The following is a 15,781-nucleotide window of genomic DNA, read 5'->3' on the forward strand; positions in this document are numbered from 1 at the left end:
AGGTTCGATCCCTGGGTTGGGAAGATCCCCTGGAGGAGGAAATGGCAACACTCTCCAGTATTCTTGACTGGAGAATCCCATGGACAGAGGAGCCTGGTGGACTGCAGTCTATGGGGTCACAAAGACTCACAACTGAGCACACTCCACATGCACGCATGCGCTGACACTGAAGATGTCAAATACGGTACAATTGAAATTTGCAAGAGAATTTAACTGAGTTAAAATATGAGAAAACACTGAATATTATATTGCCTGACACATAATGAGCCTTCATTAATGGTCACTTTTTCTCTGTTTTCAATTAAATTCTGTATTCCTATATACAACTTGGCCAACTACTCACTAAGATTACTTTGAAAAAGAATCTTTGCTTCCCTGTTATCCTTTGCTGGGGCTGTTTAGTGCTCACATCATATAAAAGCAGGAACTAGATATTTGAGTTCTACATGTTTAGCCCAAATCTCTCTTTGGTAAATTTTTACATTCAAATGTATTAAAGTTAAAACCCTGAAAAGGAACCCAATAATAAACAAAGCTCCTAAAAAGAACATTAAATATTAGAACATGTCCCTGTTAACCATGGACATATTTTTGTTCTTACAGATACATGCACACACAAAATAAAGCATTTATTTAATTGTGAATTACAGCTTGTCAAGATTTGTCATCAATTACAAAAATCCAAATTGAAAAAAAAAGAGAAATAACATATCCCACATCCTTACAAATACAAACACAAATAAAACACAAAGTCCACCTAGTTTTTAAATTGTTACATTTTTGCCTGCTTTAGTTGCTATAATTCTAAAAAGAAAAAATAGATGAGTCACTCAAGTAAATTAAGTCCAGTTATATACATGTTATCTTTCAGGAATCATCTAAAGAAATATTAGTGGCAAAGATAATCACTGATGGTTGAATTTACTGGAAAAACTAATTTTGAAGTAGATCAGGAATTCCTTCAAAGCAGTAAATACACTTAAAAACATCTAACCTGTCAACTGTAAATGGAGTAACAGTGTTGATCCTGCAAAATTTTTTCACTGTCACTCTGAAGTAAACTAAAAAGAACCAAGAAAATGGTCAGCACCATGAAAACTATAAATTGGCTTTAGGATTTATATTTTCCCATCCTTCTAGAAGTAGCATTTAATAAAATAATCTGGTTCTTACTCCAATTCAATCATTGTAGAATAGAGATTCTCAAAACCAATTTGCTTTTATTTCTTTACTGAGTTTTAAGCACCTTTCATCCTTAGAACCAGAGGCTTGCTATCAAAAAAAAAAAGGTATTTGTCCATAAGCTCAATAAGATTTATGAATTTTTGAGAGAAAATAGCAAAGATCTGCAGTGGAGATGTTCTCCCTCCTAAGTCACTTGTATGGACAGCCCATAAAATGACATGAATCCCTGGGAAGCCCTTGACCTGCGTTTGTGGGGGTTTTACTATTGTTTCATCTCTTGATGGAGAAGAGCAGGCAGGGAAATGGTATTTGCTGAGCACTTATTCTGTGCCATATACTTTACATACATTATAACATTGTATCCTCAGACAACCTGAGCAAGAAGAAGTTCATATGCTCACTTTACATTGGAGAAACTGATGCTCCAATAGACAGTCCATCTAGAAAGTAGCAGAACCTGACCTAGGCAGGGCTTGAGTCTGTTGGCTTCTATCTTTCCAATAAATCATCTCAATGACACAACTTCACCTGCAAAGATAGCTAAGGACAGCTAGGAAAAAGATATACTCTGCCAGGAAGATGTGGAAAGCCTGCACATTTCAAAGACAGGTAATTATTTCAGCCAACAGCCTAAAGTGCAGAGCTGGCATTAGCAAAGGAGTTGTAAGAGCTTTAGTTTGCTAAGTCGCTTCAGTCATGTCCAACTCTGTGCAACCCCAGAGACAGCAGCCCACCAGGCTCCCCCGTCCCTGGGATTCTCCAGGCAAGAACACTGGAGTGGGTTGCCATTGCCTTCTCCAATGCATGAAAGTGAAAAGTGAAAGAGAAGTCACTCAGTCGTGTCCGACTCTTAGCGACCCCATAGACTGCAGCCTACCAGGCTCCTCCGTCCATGGGATTTGCCACGTAAGAGTACTGGAGTGGGTTGCCATTGCCTTCTCCAGTTTAGCAAAGTAAATTTTCAACTCTTCATGAATTCTTCTTGCCTGCTCTCTCATGTATCCACAGACACCACAGATCTCAAACTTTAACTTGTGATTCCAGAGATATTTCGGGCAAATATTTACAAACATTGTACCTCAGATGTGCAGCTAAGGGGATAACAAGAATCAGATTTCATTTCAGCATCTCCCTCTGCTGTGGTCAGAATCATAGTAAATACAGGGTGATAGTAACATCTTCCACTTGTTGAGAGATTACAAGTCATTATGCTAAGGGCATTTCAAGCATTATATTAATGAACCTTCAACAACTTTTTGAAATAAGAACTATTACTTCTCCCACTGAAAGGTGTAGGTGGTATGGCTTAAGAGGTTAAACAAGCCAACTGAGATCCCACAGCTAGTGAGTGGCAGTTTGGAGATCAAGAATCTCGTACGTCAGACACCCAAATTCAAGCACATGGGTGCTCTGTGCCCCCTTCACTACTTGGTTCCCTTGGTCTCTCCTCTCCAAACTTCACCTCCACCCAACGATGGGTTTTTATTCAGGCTTCAGAGTGGGTACCACAGAAATGATGGCTAGAAAATGTTGTCAAATTTATGCACCAATTATCTTCTGTAATTTATAAATTGTATAGAATTTATACCAAAAATATTCTGCATTTCCTTTTGTTGAAATTAGCTCTTTACCACCTTTACAGGCCCCACATAGTCCAAAATGTGTTCATGATATTAAAAAGGTTTGCTAAACCCAAAGGTAAGAAGGGGTTACCTGTCTCTCAAGCAATATGATTCAGAAACAAAAGAGACCACTCATGAGAGAAACAAAAATGTTTTCCTATTCATTTTCTTCATTTATCTTTTTTGGAATATTTTCCAATTACTTTGTTAAAGAAGTGTCTTGGTATCTTTCCCCTTTTATTACATTAGCTCTTTCAGACATCTCTTGTTATCAGCATTTTTCCCTATCTTAAAAGCAGAGTTATGAGTTTTCTGTCCCTTTAGACTTTATAAGAGAGTTAAAAAATATAACTCTACAGAGACTTTGCCTTATTCAATTTTTAACTCAACTTGCATGTCTGAATCAAATAATTCCAGTGTTAATTGATTGGAAATAGTGTTTACTAGTTCACAACTAGAAATAAAATTTGATGGATTTGACCTTGTTCCTCAGGACATATATCACCAAATCCTTGCTGGGAATTACATTTTTTAGAGAAGGTAAAAATGGAATTAACTGGATGAATGTTTTTGGTGTGTGAGCTCAACGGATGTGTGTCAGAGTGTGGAATACACTTGTCGATTCTCACAGACACTCTGGACATGCTATTATGTGTTATGAATATCTAAAGTAATGATATTCTTCCCCAGTGGCTCAGACAGTAAAGAATCTGCCTGCAATGTGAGACCCAGTTTCAATTCCTAGGTTGGAAAGATCCCCTGGAGAAGGCAATGGCTACCCACTCCAGTATTCTTGCCTGGAGAATTCCATAGACAGAGGAACCTGGTGGGCTGCAGCCCATGGGGTCGCAGAGAGTCGGACACAACTGAGAAGAAAGCTGGCTTTTCCTCATTCACTTGGCAATCTCCTTCTTACTTTCATAGTCTTTCTATGTATACATCAGCGGGAGTATCCGCTAACACATCCATAAACTTTTAACGTCAGAATATTGTGTGACTTCTGACAATTTTTAAAACTCACAACTTTGGTAAAGAAAATAGAGTCTCTGTTATTGATAGTAAGTTTTCTTGTTTTTCCTGCCAGTCATCCTGATGACTTGAATTACTAACAGGATGACTTCCTTTTAACTGCTGAAAATATCCTCTCTAATTTGGGTTTAAAGGGTTTTCTAAATGACTTGTATTTCCTATTCACACGTGGAGAGTAAATACTCTATTGAAACTTGAGACTCACTTGCAAAATTAAAATGAAAGAAATAATGCTTCAATGATATAACTTCCTTGACTATTTTTTTTTTAACCAGGTGAAAGAGAGGACCATCAGTTAAAGCTCAGGCACTCCTGTGAAGCTGAAAATACTTAGCATTTAAATTTTTTAAAAAAACAAAAAAACTGCTGTGGGTGGGAGGTTTCTACTTCTACCTTTGATATAAATCAACCGGAAAGTCTCAGGAAACAAAACTAGGGTATTATCTCATGGTCTGGAATCATCTGGCCACAGGCCCTAATTCAGACCTTCTAGAAAGTTAAATATGGACAGCAGGTAGCTTTAGTCGTGGTAGATCCCAGCTGGGAAAGAAGGAAGCTTCTCTTGTTGTCTTGGATAACCTGACATTCCTGTCAGTCTCTCCAGCTATAAAATCCACATTAAATCCTTGTTATATAGAACAGTCATGTTCTTAGGATTACTGGGGGAAGATCAGAGCCTTAAATATTCACTAATTGGATTTCAAAAAGATGATCTGATATCATGACTGTAGAGTACCGCCATAGAGGGAGAAAATGAAATCAGTCTGTCCTTTTCTCTGAAGGCCCCCATTTTTCAGAATCTGAGAAAATTACTACTATTTCAGTAGTAACAGAAATAACAATTGTTTTTTGTTTTAAGTAAGAGGATAATTAAAAACAGCTTTAAACCTCTTTACAGGGTCCTGTTTTTTTTTTTTTCCATGTTCTCTAGTCTTCAAAGATTATATTATCCCCAAATGTATTTCATATTCCCAAATAATGGTTCAAAACCCCATCTTCATGACCTCAAGAGTCTAATATTTTGCCAAATCCTTCTCTCCACTGAGGATCTTTTCACATGTTCAATAAACAATTAGTGAAGGAGAAAGATATACTGTTCCATACACAGAAATGGTACAAGAAGAGTTTTCTAAGAATAATTAAAAGCAGACTTTAAGGGCTATTTCTATATCATTCACACTGTGCCACTTAAGTTTCATTCCACCCCACATTTAGGTGAGATCCTTGCTCCTTGAGCTCCCAGGAGACAGTGTATATTTCTGTTACAGATGGTACTTAACAGAAGCAGAAGATATTATGAAGAGGTGGCAAGAATACACAGAAGAACTGTACAAAAAACATCTTCACGACCCAGGTAATCACGATGGTATGATCGCTCACCTAGAACCAGACATCCTGGAATGTGAAGTCAAGTGAGCCTTAGAAAGCATCACTATGAACAAAGCTAGTGGAGGTGATGGAATTCCAGTTGAGCTATTTCAAATCCTGAAAGATGATGCTGTGAAAGTGCTACAGTCAATATGCCAACAAATTTGGAAAACTCAGCAGTGGCCACAGGACTGGAAAAGGTCAGTTTTCATCCCAATCCCAAAGAAAGGCAATGCCAAAGAATATTCAAACTACCACACAATTGTACTCATCTCACATACTAGCAAAGTAATGCTCAAAATTCTCCAAGCCAGGCTTCAGCAATACGTGAACCATGAACTTCCAGATGTTCAAGCTGGTTTTAGAAAAGGCAGAGGAACCAGAGATCAAATTGCCAACAGCCACTGGATAATTGAAAAAGCAAGAGAGTTCCAGACATCTATTTCTGCTTTATTGACTATGCCAAAGCCTTTGACTGTGTGGATCACAATAAACTGTGGGAAATTCTGAGAGAGATGGGAATATCAGACCACCTGACCTGCCTCTTGAGAAAACTTATATGCAGGTCAGGAAACAACAGTTAGAACTGGACATGGAACAACAGACTGGTTCCGAATAGGAAAAGGAGTCCTTCAAGGCTGTATATTGTTACCCTGCTTATTTAACTTATATTCAGAGTACATCATGAGAAACGCTGGGCTGGAAGAAGCACAAGCTGCAATCAAGATTGCCAGGAGAAATATCAATAACCTTAGATATGCAGATTACACCGCCCTTAGGGCAGAAAGTGAAGAGGAACTAAAAAAGTAAAACTCTCACTATTTGCAGATGACATGATCCTCTACATAGAAAACCCTAAAGAGTCCACCAGAAAATTACTAGAAATAATCAATGACTACAGTAAAGTTGCAGGATATAAAATCAACACACAGAAATCCCTGGCATTCCTATACACTAATAATGAGAAAACAGAAAGAGAAATTAAGGAAACAATTCCATTCACCATTGCAACGGAAAGAATAAAATGCTTAGGAATATATCTACCTAAAGAAACTAAAGACCTATATATAGAAAACTATAAAACACTGGTGAAAGAAATCAAAGAGGACACTAATAGATGGAGAAATATACCATGTTCATGGATTGGAAGAATCAATATAGTGAAAATGAGTATACTACCCAAAGCAATTTATAGATTCAACACAATCCCTATCAAGCTACCAACAGTATTCTTCACAGAGCTAGAACAAATAATTTCACAATTTGTATGGAAATACAAAAAACCTCGAATAGCCAAAGCGATCTTGAGAAAGAAGAATGGAACTGGAGGAATCAACCTACCTGACTTCAGGCTCTACTACAAAGCCACAGTTATCAAGACAGTATGGTACTGGCACAAAGACAGAAATATTGATCAATGGAATAAAATAGAAAGCCCAGAGATAAATCCACGCACATATGGACACCTTATCTTCGACAAAGGAGGCAAGAATATACAATGGATTAAAGACAATCTCTTTAACAAGTGGTGCTGGGAAATCTGGTCAACCACTTGTAAAAGAATGAAACTGGACCACTTTCTAACACCATACACAAAAATAAACTCAAAATGGATTAAAGATCTAAACATAAGACCAGAAACTATAAAACTCCTAGAGGAGAACATAGGCAAAACACTCTCTGACATACATCACAGCAGGATTCTCTATGACCCACCTCCCAGAATATTGGAAATAAAAGCAAAAATAAACAAATGGGACCTAATTAACCTTAAAAGCTTCTGCACATCAAAGGAAACTATTAGCAAGGTGAAAAGACAGCCTTCAGAATGGGAGAAAATAATAGCAAATGAAGCAACCGACAAACAACTAATCTCAAAAATATACAAGCAACTCCTACAGCTCAACTCCAGAAAAATAAACGATCCAATCAAAAAATGGGCCAAAGAACTAAATAGACATTTCTCCAAAAAAGACATACAGATGGCTAACAAACACATGAAAAGATGCTCAACATCACTCATTATCAGAGAAATGCAAATCAAAACCACTATGAGGTACCATTTCACACCAGTCAGAATGGCTGCGATCCAAAAGTCTACAAATAATAAATGCTGGAGAGGGTGTGGAGAAAAGGGAACCCTCTTACACTGTTGGTGGGAATGCAAACTAGTACAGCCACTATGGAGAACAGTGTGGAGATTCCTTAAAAAACTGGAAATAGAACTGCCTTATGATCCAGCAACCCCACTGCTGGGCATACACACTGAGGAAACCAGAAGGGAAAGAGACACATGTACCCCAATGTTCATCGCAGCACTGTTTATAATAGCCAAGACATGGAAGCAACCTAGATGTCCATCAGCAGATGAATGGATAAGAAAGCTGTGGTACATATACACAATGGAGTATTACTCAGCCATTAAAAAGAATACATTTGAATCAGTTCTAATGAGGTGGATGAAACTGGAGCCTATTATACAGAGTGAAGTAAGCCAGAAGGAAAAACATAAATACAGTATACTAACGCACATATATGGAATTTAGAAAGATGGTAACAATAACCCGGTGTACGAGACAGCAAAAGAGACACTGATGTATAGAACAGTCTTATGGACTCTGTGGGAGAGGGAGAGGGTGGGAAGATTTGGGAGAATGGCAATGAAACATGTAAAATATCATGTAGGAAACGAGTTGCCAGTCCAGGTTCGATGCATGATGCTGGATGCTTGGGGCTGGTGCACTGGGACGGCCCAGAGGGATGGTATGGGGAGGGAGGAGGGAGGAGGGTTCGGGATGGGGAACACATGTATACCTGTGGCGGATTCATTTTGATATTTGGCAAAACTAATACAATTATGTAAAGTTTAAAAATAAAATAAAATTGGAAGAATAAAAAAAAAAAAAAAAAACGAAAATCCTGGCATCTGGTCCCATCACTTCATGGGAAATATATGAGGAAACAGTGGAAACAGTGTCAGACTTTATTTTGGGGGGCTCCAAAATCACTGCAGGTGGTGATTGCAGCCATGAAATTAAAAGACACTTACTCCTTGGAAGGAAAGATATGACCAACCTAGATAGCATATTGAAAAGCAGAGACATTACTTTGCCAACAAAGGTTCGTCTAGTCAAGGCTATGGTTTTTCCAGTGGTCATGTATGGATGTGAGAGTTGGACTGTGAAGAAGGCTGAGCGCCAAAGAATTGATGCTTTTGAACTGTGGTGTTGGAGAAGACTCTTGAGATCCAACCAGTCCATTCTGAAGGAGATTAGCCCTGGGATTTCTTTGGAAGGAATGATGCTAAAGCTGAAACTCCAGTACTCTCACCACCTCATGTGAAGAGTTGACTCACTGGAAAACACTCTGATGCTGGGAGATATTGGGGGCAGGAGGAGAAGGGGATGACAGAGGATGAGATGGCTGGATGGCATCACCGACTCAATGGACATGAGTTTGAGTGAACTCTGGGAGTTGGTGATGGACAGGGAGGCCTGGTGTGCTGCAATTCATGGCATCGCAAAGAGTCGGACACAACTGAGCGACTGAACTGAGCTGAACTAGCACAGTGGAGTATAGAGGCTCACCTTTCTGACTCTATTCCTATAAGACTCTTCAAAGCATGCCAATATGTTCTGTTTCATAGTACTGACATCTACCACAATTCTTAGCATATTAACAACAATCAATATATATTTATTGTTAAGATATTGCATCCTTGAAAGGAAATCTTTAGAGTTAGAAATTCAGTTGATATAGCAACTATACCCAAGTGTTTATTTGTGATAGACTTAAGTTTCTTCAAATTTGATCTGCCCAAATTTGATCAAAATCAAATTTGATTTGATATATAAAATATTGTAATTGTCTCCTTTTTATTGTTAGAAGACCCTGAGGGGGCTTGGTTGCCTCAGCAACTTTGGTTTTTCACATTCATGGGAGAGTCAGAATAACATGAGTGATGGTATTTATTGACCACATCCTGTGCTCTTCTAAGTCGCTTCAGTCTGTGTCTGAATCTGTCCAACCCTATAGACTGTGGCCCTCCGGGCTTCTCTGTCCACGGGCTTCTCCAGGCTAGAATACTGGAGTGGGTAACCATGCTCTCCTACAGGGGATCTTTCCGACCCAGGGATAGAACCTGTGTCTCTTACATCTCCTGCATTGGCAGGCCAGTTCTTTACCACTAGCGCCACCTGGGAAGCCTTTATTGATCACCTACTTTGTGCTACATATAGGAAAGAGAGAGAAAGAAAATGATTTAAGTCACTTATCATCATTGTGAGGTAGATGTTGAATCTGAGAGAAAATAGATTGAAAAAAATAAAAAGATTTACTGCAAAAGTTAGACATTTTCATGTAATTGAGATTCTAAGTAATAGATTTTTAAAAACTAAAATGATCAATCACATTCTAAAATATATTCTTGCTGTTCAAAAATAAAGTCTCTACTTTTGTTGTTGATTTATATCTCATATCGAAACCTGCTTCAGGTCTCTCCTTCAGCATCCACTGTATAATCTGTATTTTAGATTTTTTTCAAAAAGAGGAACAAAACATTTGTGCATGAAGTTACATTAAATAGACCCATTTCATTTTTTACAAGGTCGCAAATGAGTGTACTTCCAGCACCTCTTCATTTGAATATAAACCCTTTAGGTCAATAATTTGTTAACATTTTATATAGTCTCAGAACCCTTACTTCAGACAAAATCTTGCTATAATCTTTCAAAACAAAAAATTGCCTACATGGCCTACTTCCCTAGGCTGCTGCTAGGGCTCAAGGTAGAATTGAAAGCTGTTGTCCTAAAGATCAAGTTGATTCCTATAAGAAATGAGCTCTTAGAAAATCTTCAGGTAAATAAACATCAAGACCAGTCTTATTGACATTTATACATAAAACAAATAACTGTGAAAAGTTTACTTATTGTAATTAGTTATTCTAAATAACTTCTATATTTCTATGATGATGAGAATAGACATTGGTTCCCTTGTGTCTGTAAAAAGGCAAAAATGAGAATGAAGCAGTGATTGAAAATTAATGTGTTCAATTATTATTCTCATTTTCATTCTTCCAATTTTATTTGGTTTCCTGGGATTGTCATTATGTTATTAAAACAATCTCACTGTACTAAACATACATAAAAAAAATGTCAGGATATAGTAGCTCTATAGCAAATATTAATGCACAATTTATATTTCACTTTATGGTTTAGAAATTTCTTTCACATGATATTTAATATTTGCCCGGTCCTTGGAAGCAAGCACCCCTATTTTTCAGATAAAGAAACTAAGGTTCTTCAATGTGGCTAACTATAAAACAGGCATTTATAGTAGGCTCAGGATTAAATTGTTCATACCCAGAAAGACAATTGTTTCTATTCTGCATTGTTAATGAATAATTTTTGAAAGGGTAAAATTATGACCCTCAGAAAAAGATAAATGACCACATGCCAAAGGTTTACTATAACTTGCTAATGAAGTAACTAGTAAGATGTTAAAACCAGTCCAAAAGTCATTTAAGTATCTAGATCTATGAAGGCAGTTTAACAGATTACTGAGTTAGACACAAAACTGGTTAATGTCCAACATAGCCAAGCCCCACAGCTTTGGGGATTATCTATCTCATCACACAGAAAGCATTTACAACTCTAACACAAAAATCAGCAAGTTAACTACTGCTGATACATACTTTAAAAAATGGACAAATAAATAAAAAGTCAAGCTCAGCTCTGTTATGAAAGAATACCCAGTATTCTCTTTTGCTTATTTCTATAATTCAGATAATTTTCGACAGTATATTATAGCTGCTTTACTAAAGACAGAAGAAAACTTAAAGACACATTGCCTTGAATTTCCAAATAATGGGAAATTGGCTATGAAAAGTTGAGAAATTATAGTACAGAGCAAGCTTGGCCTAAAGGCTTTAGGAATAGTAGCTATTAATTTTCAGTGAGGGAATCAAGAGTGTCTGCCTAAAAGGAAGAATTGCAAATAATGCCAAACTTGGAAAATAAGCACGACAGCCATAAACCAAAAGTTTGTCTTTAAGAATCCATTTTTATTTACTATCTCACAGGGTTCCTGCTCTGCGCCAAGAGAAAAGAATGCTCAAAGAAAGATAAATTCCCTGCCTGCCCTTCAGGTCGTCCCTGTAATGAGGGAAAACTAGTACTTCAGCTGTAATCTGGTTATGATACTAGTTAAGTTCCTATGGAAGCATAGGTGAGAGATTCCATTTGGGAGAAGAGGTGAAGAGATTAGGAAAGGCTTCCTGGAGAAAGTGTCTAGCCGTTGAACACTGGTTTGAAGGAAGCATAGAAGTTATCTGGGAGAGGGGAAGGGAGTACTATGGGGAGATTCGTGGGCTTTTAAAGTGCTCAGGGTTATAGACCAAGAAGTGAGGGTGAGGTGAGAAATAGGAAATGAGGTTAAGGAGCCATCAGGAGGAAGACAAGTTTGGGGCTTCTCTGCACTGCTGAGATCGCGTCATCCGGCAGGCAAAGGAGCCTATTGTAGCATTTTCAACTGAGAAATATACTAGGTCTCTGGTGGCAGGATGAAGAAGGGACTTAAAGGGGAAGGGAACAGGAAGACCAATTAGGAGACTGATATGGTTATAAAATAAGGAGGTGATAATGGAGGTAAGAAAAGTGATCCAAGACTGTGATAACAGGCTGGGGAAGCTGCTATGCTTGCTGGGGATGCTCGCCTGACTAGCTGTCTTTCAGCTTACTCTGTCTCCCTCTTTGACAGCAGAGGAGATGGTTTTCTGCTGTATGGGATGGCTTAGCTGGAAGAGAACCAAGGTCAAGTCTCCCCTGGGAGCCATTAGAAGCCAGTTGGGGGGGTGGGGGCCGGCAGGCAGGCTTCCCTCAGATGCCTGTGAAGCCCTGACAGTCCCTTGCCTTCAGGACACCTCCCGCTGCACCCTCACTTCTCTGCTCTCTGCTGATCCCACTCCCTGACCCGAAGTCACAGACATTTATTTCTTTTCTTCACTTTATAGTTTTCACACTCTGGGCTCCATCAATGACTTCTGAGAGGAAGCGCTTGTTCATAAAAGAGCCATCCATTTCCACACACGGCAGACAAAGGAACTTCAGCAGCTTTATTCTGCAGTTTCTTCACAATTACCCATTTCTTTCTCAGGGCCAAAAAAGTTTAATCGGCTTTGAAATCCAAATGAAACTCCCAAGCACTTGCTAGGTACTTCATTTTGAAAGTAAGAGAGTCCAGGAGAAACAGCTTTCTTCAGATGCCTAAGCAAAACGGGAAGCCCTTTTCTCCACCGAAATCCATCAGCTCTCTCAGCCTTAGTTCTTCCTCAAACTTTTCTGTCTTGACATCTCCAAGGACAATGCACATTGTCAGCTTGACTGTTGTTTGTTTTTTGGTTTTCTTTTCTTTCTTCTTCTTTTTTTAATTCTTTTCATGGTACTTAGCCAACTCAGTAAGAGTGACTCAACAGGTCTCCTGACATTCTGAGTTGTGCCGAAATGAAAGCACACAGCCCCAGCTGAAATGCAGAAATCCCATGGGTGCTGAGAACCTCAAAGATGCTTTCTAAATTTGTATCCTTCAAGGCTTGAGACCTTTAATTAAGAAAGGATATAAATATAGCAAATGTAGATGAATTCCCTGAAGTTTCAAGTAGGGACCCCAAGATTATGCCAGGGATAAAAACTGTGCCTTGAAAATTCTTGATTGACTCCGCTAATGAGAGCCTGAGATTTCTCCGTCATAACCCCATGTCTATCTCCTGATTAATTTCCTTCCAATACTTAATCTTCAGTGCCTGACACTTTAACCACTAAGCTTATTATTCTAAAAATAGTATTATAGCTGTGCCAACTTAGCAGATACACATGTGACAATCTCATTTCTACATCATTTCCTTAGGTGTTTAAATGTTAATATCAGACTTGTACAAAATGTAGTAAACAACCATCCTAACAGAGATGAGTAATTTTTCCACAAATTTTTCCACTCTGAACCCTGAGTGGAATGGATAAATGTTATTTTACGGGAACAAAAAGGAAAGTCACTATATTTCCATCTGTGAGCAGGAATGGATCTCTAGCTATACAAACCGATCAAGGTAGCTTATGCCACACCACCTTCGGCTGTGCCATGTCAGTGAATTTTTATGACAACTTCTAAGATAAAAATAAATTATGGAGGATTTTTATTGAGACTCTAGGTTAAGAAATTCATTATGCTGGGGGGAACGAGGCAAGAGTCAGGCATCAAGACAAAATCAGAGGGAACAATTTTAAGTTGGGTAATAAGATGAGATTTATGTCTCAATCCTTTTTCCTCTCTTGGAAGTGATAGGTGAATGGATACACAGGAAGATATTTCAGTTCACATAAAACCTTTACTAGGAAAAGAGACATCGTTACACCTCACTGTAGTCTACCGAAAGCCCAGCACTTGTAGTCATGAATGTGGTTGCCTCCGTGCACCTGATTTTCCTATAATTATAATGTGCCGCCTGCTATCACCACCTGCTGGAAATACTGCCCTGCTTCCTGGGCACACTGCTCCCTCCCTCACAAGCAGAAGACTACAGTTGCTAGAATGAAACATGAGTTCGGCTCCTTGCCAGTGTGCCCAGGAACAGGTAATCAATAGGAAAAACACACTGACCTTGGATTTCTCCTTTAGCAGTCTTTTAAATGAAGGTCTTTACTTCACCTCACCCTCTGCCCAGCACCCCCCCCCCAAAAAAAAAACAAGACAAACAACAAAAATCCCTGTAAATTACACATATAATATTTGAGGCAGCATTGTAAGATACAGTTCTCAAAACACAAAATCTCCATGGCATGTTACAGCACACCCTAAAACTTTTTCTCTTCCTCAATGTCATATTAATAACTTTCTAACTCCAGTGGTTCAGATATGAAAGAAGGATCATTTCATAGTCACTTCACAAGTCAGGGAAAGCATAAACACAGGTGAACGATATTGTACTGTCAATATTTTTCCATGCAGACTCTAAGTTGCAGTGAGCTATTTACACTCTTGTGTGTTGCGCAAGGACCCTTGAAATTGCACCGCTTAATTATGTGACAACTACTTTAAGACAGTCAGAAAATATCACATGCATCTCTCTTTATCCTCTTACCCACCAGAAGAAAGTAGAGAAAAAGATGGAACATGTGCAAATTAAAAAATCTTTGGGTAGAATATTGCCTAACATAACACGTTTGCTGCCATGTTTCAGTAATGCAACAAATTACTGGCGTCATCTCGGGACCTCTGTGTCGCTCTTCATCTGTTCAGGTCTCTGTCTCCATCTCAGGGTTGCATTCTCTCCCTCCGAGTCGAGCATTATCCTATAGGTAAGACACAGACCACCCAAGATGACTCATACAATAACTTGACTTCTTGGTTCTTTGCAGATCCATCTTTAAGGACATTCTCTTTCACTTATACACAGCCATCCATTTTATGTCTATATTATAAACACTGACTCCTCAACTTCTAAAATATAAATGTAGACCTTTTGCTCTCTCACCACAGCTTTGTAATTTTCTGGCATTCTTAGGCTTCAGTACAAAGTTCCATCTTCCAGGAGCTCTATCTCCACTATTGGCCTGGCCAACACATACCTACCTCTCATTGTTGAATTGCTTCCTCAAAGGAAGCTTTACCTTGAACTTTGCTTCAAGCTTTCTGAACCACAGTCCTATCTTCTCTCTCTGTCTTTATCAATCCCCTACAGGTTTTCTTTTCTTATCCAAGTGAATCCACCACTCCTGTAATGCTGCTGACCATATCATCAATTTCTTTTTCCTATCACCTTCCTGTCCACCCACTTGGCAAAATCCAGAAAATCCAGTGTCTCTCAAATGAGGCAGACTGCTGTCAATATTAAATAGCAGTCACCAGTCTCAACTGGGAGTACAACAGGGTCCAGATATTATGCTCTATTTCTCTATCATTCACTCCATTTCTCCACCAGAGCAAGTTCAAACATTATGGAACTGAAGAGATGAGGCTTGTCTGAGATACAGGTGTTGGGGTTATTGGTATACAGGTGGTAAGTGAAGCCACCGGATGCAATTGCCCAGGGAGAATTTGAGGAGTGAGAAGGAAATGGGCTCAGGAAAGACTCTTGAGTAACACTAACATTGGAATAGATGTTCAGAAGAAGAAAACACTGACTTGCAAAAGAAACGGACAAGAAATGGCTAAAACTGGGGAAGAAAACCAAAGGAAAAGCGGCATTGGTTTTGTCAAGCAAATTGATCATATTAAGAAGGAGAGGACAATGAAAATGTCAAACATTATTGACAGAACACATAAATTCTATAGACTAACCCTCCAGGTTTAAAGACAGAGATGTCACTGAGGATGCTGGAGAGGGAGTTTCAGTGGGAAAGTGGGCAGATGCCAGATTTCATCAAGCTGAAGCCTAAGAAGGGCATATGGAGTAGGGAAAGGGTATAATCAGTTCTGACAAGAAGTTTGGATGGAAAGGTAGACTCAGGAATACTAATTGAGAAGCATTAGATCTTGAGATAGAGGGTTGCTATTATCTCAAAACCTACCTTTTAAGTATTTAA

General features: G+C 38.7%; 1 protein-coding gene across 1 annotated transcript in view; it reads right to left on the reverse strand.

Annotated features, from left to right (window-relative positions):
• Nucleotides 1-14,309: 14,309 nt before the first annotated feature.
• The window catches only part of LOC147365998 (uncharacterized), a 116,785-nt gene continuing 115,313 nt past the window's right edge, over nt 14,310-15,781 (reverse strand). The window contains exon 3 of the mRNA XM_086317698.1: nt 14,310-14,548. Coding sequence (XP_086173824.1) covers nt 14,544-14,548 — 5 coding nt within the window. The 3' untranslated portion in view covers nt 14,310-14,543. The remainder of the gene's footprint in view (nt 14,549-15,781) is intronic.

The sequence above is a fragment of the Bos grunniens genome, chromosome 9 (assembly GCF_055505025.1).
Source record: "Bos grunniens cultivar Pamir isolate PY7600 chromosome 9, Bosgru_T2T1.0, whole genome shotgun sequence".
NCBI classification, from domain to species: Eukaryota; Metazoa; Chordata; class Mammalia; order Artiodactyla; family Bovidae; genus Bos; species Bos grunniens.